The sequence below is a fragment of the Camelus ferus genome, chromosome 7 (genome assembly GCF_009834535.1).
Source record: "Camelus ferus isolate YT-003-E chromosome 7, BCGSAC_Cfer_1.0, whole genome shotgun sequence".
NCBI lineage: Eukaryota > Metazoa > Chordata > Mammalia > Artiodactyla > Camelidae > Camelus > Camelus ferus.
Window position 1 is genome coordinate 13,401,714 of NC_045702.1, and position 22,880 is coordinate 13,424,593.

At 34.3% G+C, this 22,880-nt stretch overlaps 1 protein-coding gene across 6 annotated transcripts in view; it reads right to left on the minus strand.

Moving 5' to 3' along the window:
• The window catches only part of CNOT4 (CCR4-NOT transcription complex subunit 4), a 120,313-nt gene that overhangs the window by 53,869 nt on the left and 43,564 nt on the right, over window positions 1-22,880 (minus strand). For all 6 annotated transcript variants that reach the window (XM_006186098.2, XM_006186097.2, XM_006186099.2 and 3 more), the window contains exons 2-4: window positions 17,889-18,154; window positions 6,952-7,149; window positions 723-809 (exon numbers count right to left, since the gene is read on the minus strand). In XM_006186098.2, coding sequence (XP_006186160.1) covers window positions 723-809; window positions 6,952-7,149; window positions 17,889-18,062 — 459 coding nt within the window. In that variant the 5' untranslated portion in view covers window positions 18,063-18,154. The remainder of the gene's footprint in view (window positions 1-722; window positions 810-6,951; window positions 7,150-17,888; window positions 18,155-22,880) is intronic.

Sequence of the window (22,880 nt, forward strand, 5' to 3'; positions counted from 1 at the left end):
GTAACAAATCCAACAAAAACTTAAAAAACTTCTTGCAACCTACCTAGGGAATTCTAAAGGTCTTTACTACTACTACCATTAATAGTAATGACAATGATTATAAGTAGTAGTATCTTTGATTAAACCATACACTAGCTCATCTTAAAATAATCATTCTTAATGAATTTCATCTGATCTTAAGTAGACTAAAATATATGAATAAAATATCATCTTTGGCTTGGCACTTATTTTTTTAAAAATGTCATCTGACAGTCTCCTCAAGGTTACAAAAAATAAATACTGAAAGTTAGATTTAAAAAAATAAGATTTGAAGACATTGTATCAAACTATGTTCTCCCAAAAAGAAATGCAATCTGTAAGAGTATTCTATCTGCTAATACCAGCATGGCAAAGACGCTCTATTAAGTTTACAATATCTGAAAATATTAATTAGAAATCATTATCTAATTTGACAGGCTGATAATAGACTCAACCTCCCGACCCCTTCAAACTACCACTAAATGTCTGTTTTACTATTTCCCTCTTATTACTATTAATTCACTGTGAAGTCCTGAAAGGGTCAAATAAGCACTAAAAATTCCCCACCCCACCAACAGAGGTCACTACACTGCTTAAATCCTTGGCCCTCAAGCTTTCTAATCACAGCAGATTTTCCTTCTGAACAGCCCAGGTCAAGCCCAGACCACAGGGAGCAAAGGCAAAAATCCCTATAATTTAGTTACCTGTGAGCCTGCATACGATGTGCTATTATTGATGACAACTTTATGTATTTTACCAAACTTCCCAAAATATTCTGGTCGTTTTAAAACCTATAAAAGAAGAAGAAATAAGGTATAAACTGTCCCCATTTTCATCAACTTTATCCTTATAATGGGGACACACACCATCCCTCTCCAGTGAAAAGAAAATAATTTTTAAAATTTCCAAATAAATGTGACTACATCCTAATTACAATCTGTGTGGTTAGCCTACAGGAAATCATCACAAAATCTAAAACGTGTTTTTTACTGACTTGCTGAGTAGAAACTGGGACTTACTAAGTCTGGTATTATCTACTATGTTCTAATACCTACACCAATAATCTATGGGAGCTTACCTTCACAGTATCCTTAAACACAAAACAGATCAAATATTCTAACCATATTTTCATTAATAGGCGATCCTTATAAGAAAGTGATTCTCAAAACAATGACCAATATTATATATTAAACAGAAATAGAAACTCACGAACAGACACAAGACAACCTTTACTCATAAATGCATTGTATGTAGTATTTTATATACTATATTGAATATTGTTTATAAGTGACAAATTCCAAACAAGGTAACAAAATGTTCTTCAACCTTCCATGCTTTATGATTTATTATTCTGTGTGTGTTTCCTTATGTCAATAAATTTTACCATTTCTCAACTGTCTCGTTTTTTTCTCTTTTCCTGATACTTATTAACGGAGGTGACAGATTAAAAAAAAACTGGGGAAACAAATTTATACATTTTTTTCTCTATTACCTGGTTACTTTTTCATGGTTATTTCCCCTCATACTTGTCTCCTTTACTTTGTGATCACTATAGGCATTCATTTAGCTTCCCTTACAAACTTACCTAACCTTGGCTAATTTAACCAGTATGTAATCTGATAGAAAAATCTCTCATATGATTTGCAACTATTTCAAAATCAAACTTTTGTTCTTTTCCTAGAATAAAGTAAAGACCCGCTCTTCCTACTATTTCTCCAAACAGCAAACTCTCTCTCAATGAAAGCTTTCTGCATATACCTGTTCAAGTGCATGCAAAGTATTCTTTCCAAACACACTTATTTGATAATACTCTCACATTTTTACAACTTAGCTAATATGTTCTGCATCTGACAGAACCAGAGCTTTGTGAAACAGTCTATGGTTGGGGTGTCATTAATTCTTAACAGTTTTCAACTTAATTAATATAATTACTCTTATTTGATTTTAGGTTTTTATAAGTATAGGGTTGTTATGTTTTCTATAGCCAATTCTACTGGATTAGAAGGTAAAGTGATTACACTGGTTTTCAATCTTTTTCCCACCCAAATCTCCTGAGGGATATGAGGGTAAGAAAGGCAAGGGCACAATGACTCTTGGGTTGTTCAGAGAAAAGTCTTGGGACTCAGGGGTAGGGAAGAGTATATTTTGAAAAGTTTTCTGGTTAGTGGAGTACAGAACTGCATTCAATATTCCAGCTGGATGCATACCAACCCAGCAAAAGGCCTCAGTCAAAATACTTACTTCAAAGGATTCAGGCTGGTCACAAGTTGTGCTGCATCAGCACGTCATACCATATCTGAGTTTATGGCAGTAGTTCTCAATGAAGGCAGCATTCAAGGGAGCTTTTACTAGGGGAGCTTGTCAAAGTGATTGGAAGACACTACTGGTGTTCAGTGGATGGAAGCAAGGAATGACTTACAACACTCAGGCTAGCCCTGTACAATAAAAATTGTCCTACACAACTTCTGAATGTTCTACAGGACATTCATGTAGCTGAGAAGCCTGTTTATAATTAAGTGAACCTAGAAAAAATAATTCCACACTATATGTAAATGTAAAGTAGTTCCCCACAGTTTTGACATGTTGAATTTACAGGAAAACAAATAGTATGTAATTAAGGGACAACTACAAGTGCTTTGTTTGGAATTTTACTAAGAGCTGCTTCAGAAAAATCACATCATTGGCATTTCATGGCACCTGAGTTGCCAAAACATGCACCTGTAACAATCTGCATCTGTAGTTGTCATATTCACACTGATTCTAGAGATGTCAGAATCTATTTTATTATATACTGAAAAAAAAGTACTTGGCAAACATATATGCATATAAATCATTTGAGGATCTAGTTAAAATACATACTCTCAAACCCTGAAGGTCTGTATAGTAAGCTCCTGGATGATACTAATGCTACCAATGGAGACAGATTACATTATCAAGAAGTCATTTCACGAAATTCAAAGGGTGTTATAAAATATCAGTTTTTAAATGTGGGTACTGGGTCTGAAAAGGTTGGAGACTGGCTTATGAAAATAAGTTCTGGCCAATATATGGGTATAACACTTGCAAAGCAACGTAAGATTTGTATGTAAATTACACTGAGCAGCCAGAATAATATTTTCAAAGCACAAATTAGATTGCCATGTCATTCTGTTCTTAAGAACAATCAATAGGTTCCCATTGCCTTTAGGATAAAGTACAAACTCCTTAGCATGGTTAGAAAGCCCTTCATCATCTGTTAACACTTACCTCGCCAGCCTCATCTCTCACCATTTCACTCTAATCTTCCAGCCAAACAGATCATTTGCACATCAAGCTCTTTCTCATCCAGAAGCACCTGTATAATTCCTTTGCCAAAAGCACTTTACCTCAAAGATAGCAGGGAAGTACATACCTTCCTCTCAAGTACAGGTGCTATCTCTTGTGCCTCTATAGCATGCAGCACTCCTCATAGTGTACTGTTACTTTTGAAAGTAAGCAGGGTCTACCTATTTATTGGTTTATGTTCAATGTCTTACACAGTGCCTGGCACACTGTAGGTACTCAATAAATGCTTTTGAAAAATAAAACTGTCTTAGAATTGAACAACATGGATATAAAACATTGGTGGGCCTTAATGTATTAGCAAATAGCCCGATAAGAAATTGCCTGCCTAGACAAGGGAAATTTAAATAATTTGAACATTCTATATTAAGGTGAATACTCCAGATTCTATCTAAACATTAACAGTCAACTAGCAAAACAGTACTCTAATAAATAATGAGTATGGCAGTAGGCAGAATACTCTGCATATCACCACATTACCCATATATTCAATGTCCTGTATTTACCTCACAGTGAGCCAGCTTTAGTACTAACAGTACATAACAGGCCACGTGACAGAATTATAACTGCCCAATGGCATACCTAATGTGTAAACGATCTTCCTATATATTTTCTGGTAACACAGTTAAGTGTTTATGGACACTACAGAGAAAATCGAAAATGTGGCAAGCAGATGAACGATGAATGGATAAATGGATGAGTGGAGGAACCACAGACCAGTCACCAGTGTAAAATACATTGGAATAGGAATGCTAAGACTGGAGAGTTTTCTAGTCCTGGCTCTGCTATGAAATAGCTGTGTGATCCTAGACAAGTCATTCAACTTCCCTGTGCCTCAGTTTCCTATTGGTTGTGTCTTTTAAAATCTTTTGCTTCCTCAAACAAGCTGCTCTCACATGCCATCACACACCTGGGACACTCTTGTCCTAATTCACAACCCAGCTAATCCCTAGTCATTTTTAATCATCTCTTCCTCAGGGAGGCTTTTCATGGATCTCTATACTAGCTAATTCCTGACTGTTACATGTTCTCAAAAAGCCCTGTACTTCCCTGTTTATAAATGCTTGGCACACTTACAAGTACTTAATTCTGTCTGCTTCACTACCTGTAAGTTTGTAAGGGTAGAGACTATGTCTGGCTTGCTGAGCTACTTCATTGCCAACATCAAAGTACCTAACACATTGTAAGTATTCAAAGTTAATTTACAGAATGAATGAACTGGGTATCGACAAATACAAAATTTCAGGATTTAGAAGATGATTAATTCTAATCAATACCTCTAACTACCTTCTAAGGTAGTTTTTTCTATTGAGCAATAAATGAATATATTTGACAATCGTGGTATAAAGATTTTGAGTGTACAAAAATTATTTTCAAAATAAGCTTTAAATTTTCCTAAATTTTCCTGTTTTGTTAATCAGAATTCATTCAAATATCTAATTGTTCATCATCCAAAAATAAGCAAATCACAGAGAACTTCTCTGACCCAAAAGCTACCCTAAGAATTTGAAACTTCGATTTTCCAATGAAGCCAACTTTAAGTTTTCCAAATTGAAAAGATTATGCAATTGAACTAAGAAAAAATTTAAGGTATTATTTAGAAGTAGTAGTTTATTAAAACACTACTCTCTGATTTTCCTAAGCTTTCAAGAGAAATAAATGAGAGGAACCAATGTTTAAAAAAATTCATTGTCCTCTCACCAAGCAATAATGATTTCAAAAGTATAAAACTAGTAGAGTGATTTTTTAAAGGTATATTTAGACTCATGATAAAGTGCTCTCTCTCAATAGTCACCCCGTAGGTTAATTTCTTTCTCTGTAATATAGTTCTTCAGATTAACCTTACTGGAGTCATGTTATTTGAAGTGAAAATAAGAAATCTCTGTACATAAGTAAAAATGAATCACAGACTCTAAAGAAGGGGTAGGATACCTATAATCCAAACATCAAATTGAGACTATGGCTTCATTTTATCTAGCCTTTGGGTGCTGCTCCGTATGCCTCCAGTAATACTGCTGACCCAACCCAGGATGTATTAACAAAATCAAGTATATCCATATTCAAGAGTTGTTAAATTAAAATAAGAGTTCCATTCATTTACTAGAGTAGCAGTTTCAGAAATGCAGAAGTAGATTTTAATCAATAAGATTAGTAGGAATAAATAGAGGTAAGTAAAAAAAAAAAACTTGCAGAGGTAAGAAGTGTCCTCTGGTTGAAAAAAAGGCAATGCTGAAAGGGGTAGATAGAAGAATTGGTACAAAGTTGTGGTGTTCAAGGGTGAAGTGGGATTCTGCCCATCTGGAGAGTTAAGTACCAGATTCAGTAAAAGGGCTGCTGAGGTTCAGTCATAGGCCTAAAATGAGCTCTCTCCTTAATATCTCTTATTAAAGAAGTCTTCTCCCATATGAACTCTAGATCCATCCCTTTGGCTTTGGAAAGAACCTGGTTTCTAGAAGATCATGTAGCCCACTAATGCCAGCATCCCCGGACTTAGGTAATTCTTGAGCTGCCTCCACGTTTATTACCAATGATAGAGACGTCTTAGAATGGTCTCCCTGATTTTCTTCTCTCCTGATCTTGAAGCCCTTCACAGCCTCAATACATAGCAAACTGATCAGCAATAAATTTTTTTTATTCTTTCTGAATTGATATTTTTAAGCTCCTCAAATTTCCTCCTCCTGGGGCCTTTAGCCCACTTAGGCAAGTCCAAAGATTCCTACCTCCCTAAGCATATTCAGTATAATCCTCTCTCTGATTGGTACCATCATGAGGTACCATTACTTCAAACCCTTCTCAAACAGCACTTTTGGCAGATCCCTCAAATCCACACTCTCCTACTGAAGTAAACATTCTGGTTGTCTATCAGTTTCTACCTGCCTTCCCACCAATCTTATCAGCACCTCCTGGTATATCAGAAACTAAAATTAGAGATGTTCATCCAAAGACATCAGGGAGTTAAGAGTTCAACATTATTCTAATAAAGCTGGTGGAGGAAGGAGAAAAAAGAATTAAGTAATAAACAAAAGGGTTAAGATATCCCCTGCTTCCAAACAGATGACAAAGAACCTGGTCCATTATTTCCTTTCATCACATTCTCCCTCTTTCCCCAAAACTGGCTTAAAATGAATGAGTAAAGAATAATGATACAGGATAGCAGCACTTCTATCGTTCTATAACTAAGAATTACTACTAATTATAAAAAACAAAACAAAACAAAACAAAGTAGATCTCTAGTGAGTTCATGAAACTGCATCTCCACTGTTGGTTCTTATATGGCTACAGAAGAGAGGAAAGAAACATAGTCATGTCAAATTAGCCTTAACAGCAAAATAGAACCATTATCCAACTTTCACAGACTATTAGCACTAAAAAGGACTTTAGAGATCTAGTTCACCTGCTAGTTTTACAACTGGAGAAAATGAGCAAAGAAAGATTAAGACACTTGCCTAAGATCACAATTGATCACTGGTTTCTTAGTAATTATTAAAAAATAATTTCCCATTTTCTAAGTTTTAATATTTTCAGGTGAATCCTATAGCTGGGCAAGATGCGCTGTTATTTCCAAATAAGCTGTTATCTCCAAGTTGAGAAAGAAAAGAAAAGAGGACTTACCTCTGGGTCTGCTAGGCGCTGAGAAAGACCTACAACAAAGACGAGGTTTTTTTGTACAACACGTACACTAGCCAAATGTTTGCGATTTTCTGATATTTTCTGTTTTCTCTCATTTTGTTTCTGTTTTTTCTCATTCTTTATCCTTTGCAGTTCTTCCTGGGAGAGTGGTTTATAAACTGCTGGGTCTTCTGGATATGGCTTTAGGCATAAAATAAACATGGAAGTTATTAGCATCAAATAAACAGAAAATTGTATAAATGAACAACAGTTATCAAATTCTGGACGATGGGTACGCAGTTATTTGTTTCATCTCCCCTTTTCTGAATCTTCTAATTGCTTAAAACACTTTTTATTTAATAAAAGTTAAATGCTAAGTAAAATTGTTTTAAAAATAACTAGTTTTCAGAGCTTAGCACAGGTCACTTTTAGTGCTGAAACTTAAAAGATCACCAAAAGTTCTAAAATCTAAAACAACAACAACAACAACAACAACAACAAAACCATCCTGGTGTTCCTTACAATGCCTGGCACATAGTTCACAGGAAAATTAAGCTTTTAAGGTCCTGTGTAAGAGGCCAAAAGTCTAAATCTTCTCATCTAAATACAGATTTATGTATTACAATCAATAAATATTTAGTGAAAACCTACTATATGTTTGAAGATTAATGAAATGCTTGTTCTTTAATATATTCCCAGTGTAAGAAGGACACAGATGGGCAAATAAACAATAATACACAGATACTCTGGCTCAGGAGTTTGAATTTAGTCTCAGCACCTTTAGCCATGTGGCCTTAGGCAAGTCAATTAAACTCATGCATCAGTATCCTCATAAGTAAAATGAAAATAATCTTAAAGCCTAGTGTAAAGATAAAATAACACTATAAAGCAATTATTATTACAACGGGCACACAGTAATCCTTCAGTAAATACTAGCAATTACACTGATGAAATGTCTTCCTCTCTCATCATTGCAATACTGTTTTCACTGCTACTGCTAATACCAAGGCTACTGGTGGCCTGAATAAGAACTGTGGGTCACACTGCCTGGCTTCGTATCTTGGCTCATTCTTTACTAAGAGACCTGAGCTAAGTTTTGTAATCTGCCTCAGTTTTCTCTTCTGTAACATGGGAATCACAGCACTTTATTCAGAGAGTTTCTGTGAGAATTTAAAAAGACAACACACTTATAAAGTGATTAAAACTGTCCTGCACATAAACAAACAATAAGTCAGTTATTATTACAGCTGGCCCTCCATATCTGTGGTTCCACATCCTCAGATTCAACCACCTGTGGATTGAAAATATTGATGGGGGAATTCTAGAAAGTTCCAAAAACCAAAACTTGAATTTGTCATGAGCCCAACAACTGTTGACATAGCATTTCATACATCATTTAAATTGTATTAGATATATACATAATCTAGAGATGATTTAAAATATATGCGAGGACACGCATAGGTTGTATACAAATACGCCATTTCACATGAGGGACAAGCATCCATGGATTTTAGTATGGGGAAATGGAGTGGGGAGGGGGAGTTTCTGGAAACAATCCCCAGAGATACTGAGGAACAACTGTACTACTAATTAAAAAAAAACAAGTTAATAATAAATGGAAGATGGAACACACTAAATATAGTAATATCTAAAGCTGAGTATGAAGAGATCCCAGAGATAGGAAATTGTGCCTATCAGAATACCAGAAGTGGGGACTAACAGAAACAATGGCATCAGGAAAAAAACTGGAACAAGGAAAGCGAAGGCAGTGAACATAAGTCTGTAACCCTGCATGCCTTTAACATAAAGTTACTTTCATAGACAAGTAGAAAAACCAAACAGATAAAAACCCTCAAATTTGTGAGCACACTCTGATTAATGCTGAAGGCAATTAAGAAAGTTGAAATTTCCCTTTATAGCCCTCAACTTCTACTAGTAATAGGATAAAGTCTACAAAAACTCTGTTCTTAAATATTCAGGCATAACTTTTAGTGGTCCTGCAGGATGTAAGCACCCATACCACTCGATTCCCAAATTAAAAAATCTGAATCTTTTAGAAAATTGGTCCTATTTGTCATACTACAACCTACTTCTGAGTGGGAGGCATATAAAATAGTTGATTCAGTAACTTATCTGACTTTTAAATGGCCTGAGGGCTTTCTCCAGGATCAAATATAAAGTTTGTATCACACATTTTAGGGGCTCCATAAATTCTTGCCACATGAGTATCAAGCTACTCTCTAGAATTGGAAATTTAGCATAATAATTTTTTAAACTCTTATTTCAAAATGTTCTTGCATTTTAATTTAAGGAACCAAATGGTTCAAGATCTATTACAATAAATTCAATTATTCAATCAATGAGGTAACCTTCTCCCATTTACATTTTTTCTCTCTCTTCTCCATTCTCCCTTCTGTACCTGTATTATCTCATTTCAAATCTTAATCTGTCTGCCTGGATGATTTTAATCCCATGAAGTCATTTAAAGCTACAGAGGCACAAGTATAAAAATGAACTACACATAAACCAATTAAAATAGTTTTTCGTAAGGTCACTTAAATTTTTCATTTGCATATGGAAAAGCTACTTTTTACTACACAATTTCTGGGTAGTTCCTTTTGGAGTGTTTACCATTAAGTTCACTTGAAAGCTGTTGCCTCTCACTAACAACTATAGTGGCGATAATCCACTCCCTGAATGGATCAAGATTATAGACTGTTACTAGTTCCACCTCAATGTCTGGTCCACACACTGTGCTTCACCAGTCCATGGTAAGAAAAGCACAAAAATTGAGAGAAAGCATTTGGACACTCTTATAGCAACTTAACATTGCCACAATATTCAGGTATGTCATCAGTGGACTCTGCAGAATAAGATATTTATCAGTGTGGTTGTTATTGAATTTAGGGGGTAAATCATATGACACATAGGATTCTGGATCAGTCCCCAACAGACTTGGGAGTGGGGGGACACGAGTAGGATACAAATATGGTTCTGCATCAGAGACAGTTTAAGAAACATTTGTGTAACTTTTCTGAGAACATGAAGGATTTGACCAGCACTCAGGTTTTTTCTTGCTAACAATCCCTAACGTAAAATCTTGATAAAAGATGATGCAAAGTAAGGTAAAAGAAAAAAAAAAAAAAAAAAAAAAAAAAGCACAAATACACCAAAAAAAGATGGAGAATGATAATTACCAAAATTCGAGTTGCAGTATCATTTCTCATGAAGTGTATTATTGATGCACCATCATGTTGAGTATGTAACACTGGTTAGCCTAGTCTCTTTCTATGTTATTTCAACTTTTTTCTATGGAAATATACTTTCATCAGGCTTCAAAGTCAACTCTATTGGAATACAACTGCTACATAATGCGAAAGATATCAATACAGGAGAACAACAAATTACTATGATTTACCCTCCAAGTATCTCTTATTTCAGCAACTTAAAGGAAGTTATAAATATTAGCTTTTTAATCTTAACGTATCTGTGAAGCCACATCTCCATTGTTTTAAGAATTAAATAAATTTTCTAGACAATGCAACTTTGAAATTTAATCTAAACACAAGTGACAAATATACAAAATCTTATTAGCCTTAATAGCCTTAATATGTCTAAAGATTTCATAAAAAGTTGGGAAAGCATGCATTCTATTCTGGCTCCTCCTCCACACACACACCATCATAGATACCTACTCTAGAAACCTAATAACAGAACATGAGCTGTTACAATAAAATGAGGAAAGAAGGTAGATTAAAAATGGGAGATGAAAACACATAATTTGAATAACTGCAGACAGAGAGTGTGACCCACAAAGCTAGTATTAGCAGTACTAAAAATGAATATATAGAAAAATGTATCTGGTCTACTTTTTGACTGAAACACATAGGTTAAACTGAATTTTCTAGGAATATAGCACTAAATAAAAATTACAAGCAAAAAATTTTTCTTTAAAGGCACTATTGTGTGTTATAAACTAATGCTAAATAGAACACCTGTGGAGAAGCACTTTCAATGTGTAAAATATTTTTAATAGTGTTAATTTGGTGATAAATTGCCAAACTACTAATTAAGATGATTTGTAGTCTCTAGTATAATCACTCAATTCCTTTCACATGTGTAGTTATGGTCCCACTTTTACTTCTATGTATTTACAAGTGTCTTCTCTTTATTTTCTGACCAGACCACCAAGACTTTATTTCATTGGCCTTTTTAAAAAACCAGCTCTAACTTTTATTTAAATACTGCTTTTTCCTACTTCATTAAATTCTGCTTAATCCCTATCTTTCCACTGTCACAATGTTCATTTTTCTGGTTTCTTAATTTGGAAATAATTTTTTCATTTATTTTTGTTCTTCATTTTCTAATAAATGCATTTACAGCTTTATCTCTTCCTCTTACTAAGGACAATGAAAAATACTATATAAAACTTGTTTTTAAACCAACATCTTAAAAACAGTAATGACCTGTCATGGGGAAGTCTCAAGCCAGTTTCTGGATAAAAGTCAAAACTCTGAAAGATAAGCGGGAAGTCTGAGTAGCAACAAATGGGGAGAGAGGGACAAATGCAGGAAGAGGGACAGCATTCAAAGTTCAAGGCCAACCTAAAGTGAAGTCTTTCAGGAGATCATTCCCACATTAGGCTGAGAACCAGTTCACCCCCCAAAAAGGCTTATTTCCTTTAGTCTCAGGAAAAGTACAAACTACAGAGAGGTCAAAACAAGAAAAAAAGAAAGGGGTGTAGAATTAAACCATCCTAAAGAAGTTGAAACCAACCACAGGAAAGATGTGTACCCTCCCTAGAGAACAGAAGACCTTTATGCTTGGCCAGAGCAAAGACCTTTACATTTGAGGCAATCCCAAACGGCAATGTTTACAGGATCTAGCAGAAGCCAAATCAAGGCCTCTCTAGAGGAGGGCAAATCCATCTTAGGTCTTGGAGAACCCTACAAATAGTTCAACGACAACAACCAGGAAGCAGACAGATAACCAAGCACATAAAGAAATAAAACATGAACAACCACCAGCAGAAACGTCCCTCATAGACTTCAGCTACTGGAATTACTGGACACAAATTTAAAATAATGATGCTTATCTGTTTAAACAAATACATGACAAACTTGAAAATAACTGCAGGGTGTAAAATCTATTTAAAAAATTACATCAAGTATCAGAAAAGAATAAATATTACTTCTAGAAATGGAAAACACAATGACAAAATTTTAAAACTCAGTAGACCAGACCTAAAAAAACAAACAAACAAAAAAACAATTCAAACACTAAAGGACTGATCAGAAGAAACCATCCATTAAGTGCATTAAGGAAAGAAAAAGAAAGAAAGAGAAAACAGATTAAAAAACATGGAAGACAATGAAAAGATCTGGAAAACATGTAATCAGAGCCCCAGAAAGAGAAGAAAGAGAATAAAGGCAATATCTGAAACAGTAATAGCTTAATTTTTTCCATAACTGATAGAAAAATCCACATTCAAGAAGCCCTGCAAACTCCAAGCAGGATAAATAAAAAGAAATACACAAGTGAGTTCTACTTTTTGGAACTAATTAGTATTTCCATTGTGGTCTAACAATCGATTTTTGTGCCCAGTGCACTTGTATTTTAAAGTTTTATACAAATTTATTTGTACAAAGTTATGTGCATGCTTGCTAATTATGGAAACTGCTAATTTCCATTTCCTTTTTATTGTGTACTTCATCTATTTCTAAAATACAGAAATTAGAAGCCTCTCCACTACGAAGGTGGATGCAGTTTCTCCTGGTATTTATATCAACACAATATACTTCAAAGCTCTGCTGTTAAGCAAATAAAAGTTTCATGACTTTGGAGGCCTTTATCAGTAAGAAAAATATCCTCTTTATCCTTTTAAAGTGTGCTTGATCTTGAATTTGACTATGACTAACATCAGTACTATTATACCTTCCTTCCTATGATCTCCATTTGCCCATTCTATCTTTCCCCTAGTTTCACTGATATTCTTCTTGTAAATGTTCCTAGTCAAACAGTTCTTACAAGGTTTATTTGGAAAAAGAGCAATCCCCCATATCCTTCCTCCCCTGCAACAGTAGCCTCTGCCTAGAAATGTTTACTCTTTCAGATGATTTGTTTGTTGATTACTATCGCATCGTTAAATAACATGCCTGTGTTGCTACTTCTTAATTTTTCAGTATTAAACACTATAACATTATGTAAGTTGAAAATTTAGCTTTCTTTCAGCCAGCCTAACCATACATCCCAAGTCCACATTCTAACCTTCCATCCTAATTTTAGTTAGGTCAATATTCACAGTTACATTATTATAAAGTTCAAATGTTATTTATACACTTCCACCTCTGGCCATGCCACATTAGGTGGTGACAGACTAGGGATACCAGCATAAACAACTAGAAAACTAGACAAAGTATATGAAATAACTGTTTTCAGACACTGAACAACAAGAAATGAACAGCAGGTCTATGACCTCTGAGAGAAGAGAGATAAGACAGATGAAAACCATGAGTGTCCCAGCTTTCTGCTCTTCTGCAAGTTACTGGACCCTGGCACTGGGTCCCAATCACACTGAGCTGAGGGGACAGTGATCAAAATTTGAAGAGGCTGAGGCAACTGTAATTTGAAGGGCAAAATACAACAAGGAGGAACTAGTACAGAAATAAATTCAGAAATCAACACAGAGGAATCCTGTGGTAGCCAGCTTCCATATGTGGCATTCAATGAAGACTCTGATTGAGTGTCAATAATGAATTGGGGGAGGAAATAAAAAGAAGTAATACAATCACATGGACACTCTTTCAGAATACAGAGAATGATAAAACACTTCCTGATTCATTTTATGAAACTAGTATTTCTTTGGTACCAAATCTAAAAACAATGTAAAAGAAAGCCACAGATAAATAACTCTCATGACACAGACACAAAAATCCTTCTGAAAATATCAGGTTCTTGACTGAGATGGGTAATTTCATAACTGTGTGTTCAGCACTCTCTGGCAAAGCTAAGTCAGGTCTCAGACTCCAAGACTCTGTGTTGCCTGTACTGTCTGCCTTCTATGACCCACTCCAGCCATGAAACAGGATTGAGCAAGGTCTGGTAGTTAAGAGACTAAGGAGAGATTCTAAGAGTTGTGGATATTAAGTCAACAAGTATCCAAAAAAATTACTCCTGCTCCATTAACAATAAGTGCCTCAGGTAAAGACTAAAACTTGGAGACTAAAAGAAGTAGCCTTATCCTTCTTTAATCTGGATTTTTTTCTTTTTTTTTTTTTATTGTTCTCTTTTATCTTTTTGTTTTTGTTCTGTGGGTTTTTTTTTTTTTTTCTTTTTGTCTCATTCTTATTGCTTCTGCTTTTTCAAACTCTGTATACAGGGCTGACTTTCAGTGGATAGCAGGGAGGGTGCTGCTCTGCTACATACAAAACCCCTACCCAGAAGCAGATTGTCTACAAATGTTTTAGCATCAGGTTCCCCACAAATGTGTGGGACGGGCAAGGAGGTAGCCACCTTTCTGGCAGTATGGCGCCCGATGTCCCAAGACAAAGGGCTCTCTGCACCGAACTGGTCCCAACGCTGGTGGGGACAGGAGGGGACCGACTATCCGAGGCCAACGATCCTAGCCCAACCAAGGTTCCCCCTGCACTGCCATATCTTCCACCTGGGCGGGATTCTGACTTAGAGGCGTTCAGTCATAATCCCACAGATGGTAGCTTCGCCCCATTGGCTCCTCAGCCAAGCACATACACCAAATGTCTGAACCTGCGGTTCCTCTCGTACTGAGCAGGATTACCATGGCAACAACACATCATCAGTAGGGTAAAACTAACCTGTCTCACGACGGTCTAAACCCAGCTCACGTTCCCTATTAGTGGGTGAACAATCCAACGCTTGGTGAATTCTGCTTCACAATGATAGGAAGAGGGGAATTTTTTTTCTTTTTTTCTTAGACAATCTCTCATCTTTTCTATTGACCCTCCCTCTCTTGTGATTTCATCCAGTATCATTTTATAAAAACATTCTATACACTGATAACTCCCAAATTTAAATCTCCATACCCGAACTGAGCTTGAATATTAGATCTCTAATAGGAATCTCAAACTTAGCATTTCTAAAACTGCATTCCTGATCTTCTCAAAAAACCTGTTCCTACTGCAGTCGTACCCATCTCAGTTAACGGCCATTCTCTACTTCTAGTTGCTAAGTTCAAAACCTTGTGGTTATCCTCTACATTTCTACTTGTACTGTACAGTGAATATTAAACTTTACAAATCACTGTATGTCTGGAAAATGTTTTATTATGCTTTTACATCTGAATGAAATTGAGAATGCCTCATTCAAACTTATTTTCACTCAAAAATTTAGAAAACAAATTTCTCACTTGTTTTCTCTTTATGGTTGTAAGCCAAAACATTGGTATTAGTTTTACTCTTGCTCTTTTGTGATCTATATATTTTTCTCATATCTTTCAGAACTTTTTCTTTATTCTAGATATTCTAAAATTTCACAATTACATAAATAGATGTTGCTCTTTTTCAGTAATTTTGTTTCATACTCAGAGAACCCTTCCAATATGGGGACAATTGCTTTTCATCATGAAGAATTTTCTTCTATTAGTTCTTTGCTTATTTCTTCCCATCCACTCTTAGCTCACTGCTTCTGAAACTTCTCTTAGCAGACATAAGAACCAGTAGATCTATCTTTTACATTGCTTAATTTTTCTTTCATGCTTTCTATTTTTTTAATCTTTCTGCACTATACCTTACAAAAAAATACTCAGTACAATCTTTCAACTTACAAAGTTGCTCTTGAACTGTGTTCATTCTGTTCTTCAGCCTGTTCATTTTCAAGATTTCTAATTTGTTTTAAAAAAAGTTCTTTCTACAAGATTGTCATTCTCTCTTACCTCTTTGAGAAGTATTAATGACACTTTAGTTTTTTTCTGTTTGCTTACTTATGTTAGGTTCTTCTATTTACTGATTTTGTGTTTCTCTTTTATAATGTTGGTTTTCCCGAAATATCTATTGATTCCTGGTTATTGTACATCTTTACATATAAAAATTCTGTCAACCAGTCTATAAATGCTATTTCTGTTAACTGTAGGACATTCTTTTGTGACCCTATAGAGGACAAACTGCTGGACAGGGTATAGTTCATCTTCTGAGCGTAGGAGATCTTAGTTTCTCTATGGTATTTCCATCTCTTTTAAGGCTCTGACCCAAATTTATAATCAGTATTCCAGCTAGAGGTCATGTGTCTCTATTACCTGGCATCAAGTTGTACTGGACTCATATGCTGCTCCAACGCCATACTCAAAAGCACATTGACAGCTTTCCTAAGATCTTGAAGCACCACTATTATTACCTTTTTTCAGCAGTCCTCTCCTGAGTGTGTTTTAAGCTAATCCTTTTTCTTAAAATTGATTCCAATGGCCTCTGTCCTCCAGAGTCCTCATACTTTCTGGTCCTCCCCAATAGGTCCCCTTTTATTGATAACCAGCTTTGCTGAAGTTACTGTTTTGTTTTTACTTTTACCTTAATGTCTTTTCTATTTTTTTTCCCCACTTTCTAAGGATTTGAGGTGATTTTAGGTAATCCCTAAGACTGAAATGAATTTCTTTGCCATTTCCCCCAATAGTCTTACGTTATCCTGAAAGTTGCCACTTTCAACATAATAGTTCAATACAACTATCTTATAATGGAATGAGCAGAATCAATTTTTAAAATATGACAATGTTTAAAACCCATTAACACAAATTTACTATAGATTTTGAGCAAGCTAATATTAAGGTTTTCATTTACCTTTCCATTCATATTGTTAAAGTATATAAACTATATAAAAAATACAATATATATACATTATAAATATCCATTACATGTCTATATACACACACTACATTAATTATCATTTAAGTAGATGTAAACGTTTTTCATTCATGTAATATATATTAAATGCCCACTAGATTAAAAAAAAAACTGGACAATGCATTGCCTTCTGAGATTATAATTCCTCTAGAAAGGAAACTGAGAGATAAAATTGTTAAAAATAATCTAGGTACTTAAAACACATTTCCACTTTCTCAAAATTTGTTAGTAGTGAACACAAGAGCTCTTTGAAGTGGATAAACAGAAAAGTTTAAATCATGCAAACATTAAAGAGAAGGCAAAAAATAGATACATGTTAAATCCTAGAACCACAAAAAAAGTCCTTCAAAATAGAAATGTAGCAATCCTGCTCACCCTAATAGGTTAACTACACTGTAACTGTTGCATTTGCTTATGAAAACAACAAAACACCAAAACTATTTTAAAAATCAGATTTTTTTTTAGAGTTAGGACTCAAAGGACTTGCATCTGAACCCCAAACCTTCTACCCACTAGTTGATGCCTCAGGACAAGTTATTTAAAAGGTCTAGTTTCCTTGTACAATGGGGGCAACATTATCAGCCTAGAATTTACATTAGCACAAAAAATGAGTAACTATTACCTGTTGAATCAGGATTTCTCTGTCACTTTAACCCATGACCTTTTTAGTAAATATCAAAACTTCTCTACTATTTCGTACCAGAAAATTAAAGCAAATTTCCCCCTAGATGTAAAACTGAATGTTTTTCCAATTTCACATCATCCTTTATAAATCCACTGCCTCTCTCTACTCCCAGTCCTCTTAGATAGCCAGCACTGCTGATCTTGTTAACCTCCTCAGAAAAGAAAACTAAAGGCCAGAGAGTCTATGTGCCTTTACCAAGGTCATATACTTAGTTAACAATAAAGCCATCTTGACTCTGACTTCCAGGGCAGAGTTCTTTCTACCTCATTATATCTTAAAAATATAATGCTACACGTTATCTCACCTGAGGTTTGTAGATTCTTTTAAACCTATTTACTTACATGCATGGTGAAAAAAAACCGAACACAAAATCATTTTGAAGTATTTACCTTTCTACACGCAGGACAAAGCCCATTTTCATCAGTGCGAATTCGATGCCAACAAAATCGGCAAATCTGGTAGCCACAGGTGCAAGGAAAAAAGTTGATATCATCTATCTCCAAGGGCTCCATGCAAAGAGGACATTCCACAGGGTCTTCCTTCGCATCAGGACTGCGAGACATCTTCACGTTTATTAAACAGCAGCAAAAGTTTATAATAATTTAAGGGAGAAGGAAGTTCAGCACTGAGAACTAAAATGTAGAACTTCAAAGACCTGCATGAAAAGAAACAAAATATACTGTTTACTACTGAAAAAATGGCATTTTCAATAAATAAGAATCATTATCAAAAAATTTGAAAAATATTAATCAGACCATTTTTTGCTATTATTGCAGAAAATATTTCAAAATGGAATTCTGAATTTTTTTTACATGTCAAGAAAAAGGCCTGATATTGTATTTTTTGATTCAACAGAAAGACATAGAACTTTTTTTCTTTTTTAAGATAAAACATTTAGTATTAACTCAGTACTAATCACAGAACATTTCAGGGGAATAAATAATATACAGAAGCATCTTCAGCCTTAAACTTAAACTGTCTTCTCTTTGATCTAGAAGCTAATAATACAGCCTCACAACTAAAGGAGTATCATAGTAGTCCAAAATGTGTTGCAATTTACAAAATAAACCTAATGAAAAAGAGGCTCCAGTCATCTATAAATACATGTTTATATCAAACCTTTACCACAGAAATCGTAAGTCAGAGCTGAAAAAAATATGTCATAGAACCTAATTATTTACAGTTAAATATGTACTGACATGCTAATGAACACTTCTGGGAACATAAGCACATATTAAACAGAATAAAAGTATTCCTTTTTATTGTAGTAATGCTACAAAAAGCCTACAAAAAACAGGAAGGGGGAAGAGAACAAAAAGACCTCAATCTCCCAAAGTCTTTTTAAAAATTAAATAATTTATCTTTTTAGATTATGGAGAATTGAAAAATTTTAGGTAACAATTTAGACTCAAGTCACTATTAAATTAAAATGCTATGTCAAAAATCACTATTTTAGGTTAAAAAACTGATAGCCTCCAAAATATAACTCAATGCAATCCCTATCAAAATAACTGAGGTTTTAATGTGGAGGGTATAACTCAGTGGCAGAGCACATGCTTAGCATGCATGAGGTTCTGGGTTCAACCCCTAGTACCTCCATTAAAAATAATAAACAAACAAATAAATAAACCTAATTACTCCCTAAAAATTAATAAAATAAAATAAACTATCAAAAAAGAGAAACTGTTCAATTTATTTTTAAATGATTTTTTTGTTCATTTTTACATAATTTGACAAACTAATTCTGAAGTTTACATGAAAGAGTAAATGTATGAGAATTACTTTGAAATTCTGGTAGGGGGAATGTGAGGATTTGTCCTATCAGATACTGAATTGCACTACAAAGCTATGTAACTTAAATAATTTGATGTTGGTACAAAAATAGACAAAAGATCAAAGAAACTAAAGAATCTAGAAACAGAACCATGAATTTATGAAATTTTAGTATTTGGCAAAAGGGACATTAATCAATATAGCAAGAATGGACTGATTTATAAGCAGTAACAGGATTCTGGTCTATCCACTTTAAGAAAAAAAACAGTATATATCTAACACTGCAATCAAAATAAATTCCATATGATCTGTCTAAAGAGCTATATACATTAAAATAAACTACTGAAGTGTTAGAAGAAAACAGAATTTTTAAAAATCTTGGAATACTGAAAGTCTTCCTAAGCAAAAACAAATTCAGAAGCCATAAAAGAAAGATATGGTCAACTTAGTAATATGAAAAAAAAAAATTAAAGGCAAGCAACAGAGTAAAGGATATATTCGCTGTACACAATGAAGAATTGTCCAGGATACATAAGGAAATCTTAGAAAGCAATTTTTAAAAGACAAATTAATCAAAAGAAAATTGAGAACAGATTATGATGAGTATTCACTGAAGAATTACAAATGATTATAACATATGAAAAGATGATCAACTTCTTTAGTCAGTAAACAGTGAGATAGCATTTTCCCCCATTAGTCTGTCAAAGAAGATAGTCTCCCCACAAAGCAAAGATTATCACTGATCTAAGTTCCTCTCTGCAAAGAGGAAAAGGGAGCACAAAGAGTACCTTGCCTTAAATTGCGTAGCTATTAGATGGTGCAGCCTGGATCCATTCCAGGAAGCCTTAGCCCCAGAATTCGTGCTCTTCACTCCTCTTTTATACCACCTAAGACTCTATCCTACATAAATACTCTCATAAATGCACCAAGTACTTTGCTATATATTCTGCAGCACTGTTCATAAGAGTAGAAAACTGCGAACAATGTTAACTTTCCATCAGCTGGGAAATCCCTAAGTAAATAATGATACAGCCATAAGATAGATGTGTGTGTTGACTCAGAAGATGTCTATTACACAGGTTTTTTACATTTTTAAAAGCAAGCTGGAGACTAACATAAATATACAATTACTTCTATATAGATATATAAACCCTATATATGTATGTCTTTGTTTCTCCAAGAAAATAAAGTACATGAAAGGTTATACTCTAAAATGTCATCATATCACAAAAGACAAAGTGGAGGTACTAATTTTTATTTTTGAAAATCTGTATTACCCATACTGCTGTAATAATCATTTTTGCAATTCAAATGGCCAAACTTGTAAGAAAGACAGAAATTATTTTATCTCCTTTATGAAAATTAAATCTGACTTTTGTTAATAATTAGAAGAAAAATAAAATAGCTCCCTATGAATTTATAATTATTTCAAAATAAAAGCTTTTTTAAAGAAAAAAATGGTATATGTATTTATAAACAATTCAGGAATCTTGGTCTTTATATATATATATATATATAAAATGAGTGGTTTAGAGCTGATTTCTAATAGTTCCTCCCACTTGAATATCCCAAAACTACTTGTAGAAAACACAGACTCAAACATAGGTTCTACAAACAGGAAATAAAATAAAACAATCAAACGGTGCTGTCTATACAAGACATTATTTCTAAAACTATAGCTTATTAGAGTTTCAGAGAAGTAATTTATGAGATGCTGGGAAGGAAACAATACAATGGGGTTTATGAATTGAAAAACTTTCTAGAAAGGAAATTACAATAAATAAAAGATGACATATTGAGACTTTGCTTTTGTCTTTTAATTTTAAAAGTTTGCAAGAGTATCCAGTTTAGAGGGAAGAAGAGAGACAAAATAGTAAGAAGTTCCTCAAGGTGCTTAACAGAAAATCAAGTACATTTGTACACTTTTAGCACCATGGAGAGATGCCATGAAAGCCAGCTGTCAAACGTAATCACCTAGCTGGTAAAATGTAGTAGGGAAGTCTGATGTAGAACGCTGGAATACAAGGTAAAAGTCTCATCTTTTCCAACAAGTAGCTATACAATCTTGGATAAGACACTCAAAAGCACTGGGACTCACCTGAAAAATGCTGAGACACAAAATTAAACGGAATTTTCAAGTACAGAAATACTTCCTTTATGTAACCTCGTTGAACTAAGCTTTTAAAATAAGCTATGAAATAAACTCTCTCCTCTCCAAATACCCTAGCCCAAATTCTCATTAGAGAAGAGTAATTTTATTTCACCATCCAGTCAACTAATATTAAAATAAAAATAAAACAGAATGAGTTGAAACAAGATTTATAAAGGTGCAAGACAGAGAAATAAAAGATGTTTTTAAATGAAAAGGGGAAGTTAAGTCAGTGACTTTAGATGAGGTGTGGGGCTTCTTAGGACAGAAGTGTCAGTTTTGATTAATTAATTTTGAAAAAAGTTTATTTTCACGTGCATTATCTAATCTTCACTGTGACTTGGTAAGAATATATTACTCCCTTTATAAAATATGAAACAGGAAGGAAGGGTATAGCTCAGTGGCAGAGTGCATGCTTAGCATGCACGAGGTCCTGGGTTCAATCCCCAGCACCTCCTTTTAAAAATAATAATAATAATAAATAATAAAGCTAATTACCTCCACCCTCCACTCCCCCAACCCCACCCCTGCAAACAAACAAACAAAAGATGAAACAGGGATGAGGGGTGGGGTAAGTTGTTTCTGAGTCCCTCTGATCCAGGTGAAAAGACCAATTAAAGACAATTCAAAGTAAGACTGCCAACTTCAAAGCTTATGTCCTTTCCAAAATGGTAAGGCAAAAGTTATGATTACTGGAGACTCAGCTACATAATCTTGGGTATAGAGTGCAAACGTTCTAAAAGTAAAAATACACCACTTTTTCAAAAACTTAAATCCTATAGGAAAGCTCTACCTTATTATCTGAGTTCTTGTTCTCTGTATTACCTGTAATTAATACCTCAACACAGTATAAATTCTGATATAACATAATAATGCTCCTGAATTACCAAAAATCTCACATGTAGTAAGTGCACAAAATAAAAATCATACATTCAGAATTTGACACATTGTAAAGTGATTATAAATCAATTAAAAATGTTAAAAAAAATCATACATTCAAAATCATGCTCAAAAGTTCCTCATCACTCATGAAGTGCTGTATACATGACTTTGTGCTTAGGACTCTATTCAAAACATCTGTAAAAATACACTATAAAATGTCAAGTATTGCAACTGCTATGGAAAATAGTTTGCTGGTTCCTCAAAAAGTTAAACATAAATTAGCATATGACTCAGCAATTCCACTTCTGGGGATACACCAAAGGGATTGAAAAGGACCTGAACAGATATTTATACACCAATATTCACAGCAGCATTATTCAAAATACAACTCAAGTGCCCATCAACAATGAATGGAAAAACGAATGTATGCAGTCTATACATTCAGTGATGTGTTTATTCAGCCACAGAAGGAATAAAATTCTGCTGCATGCTACAATGTGGATGAAACTTGAAAACATTATGCTATGTAAGATAAGCCAGTCACAAAAAACAAAGATTGTATGTCCACTGACATGAG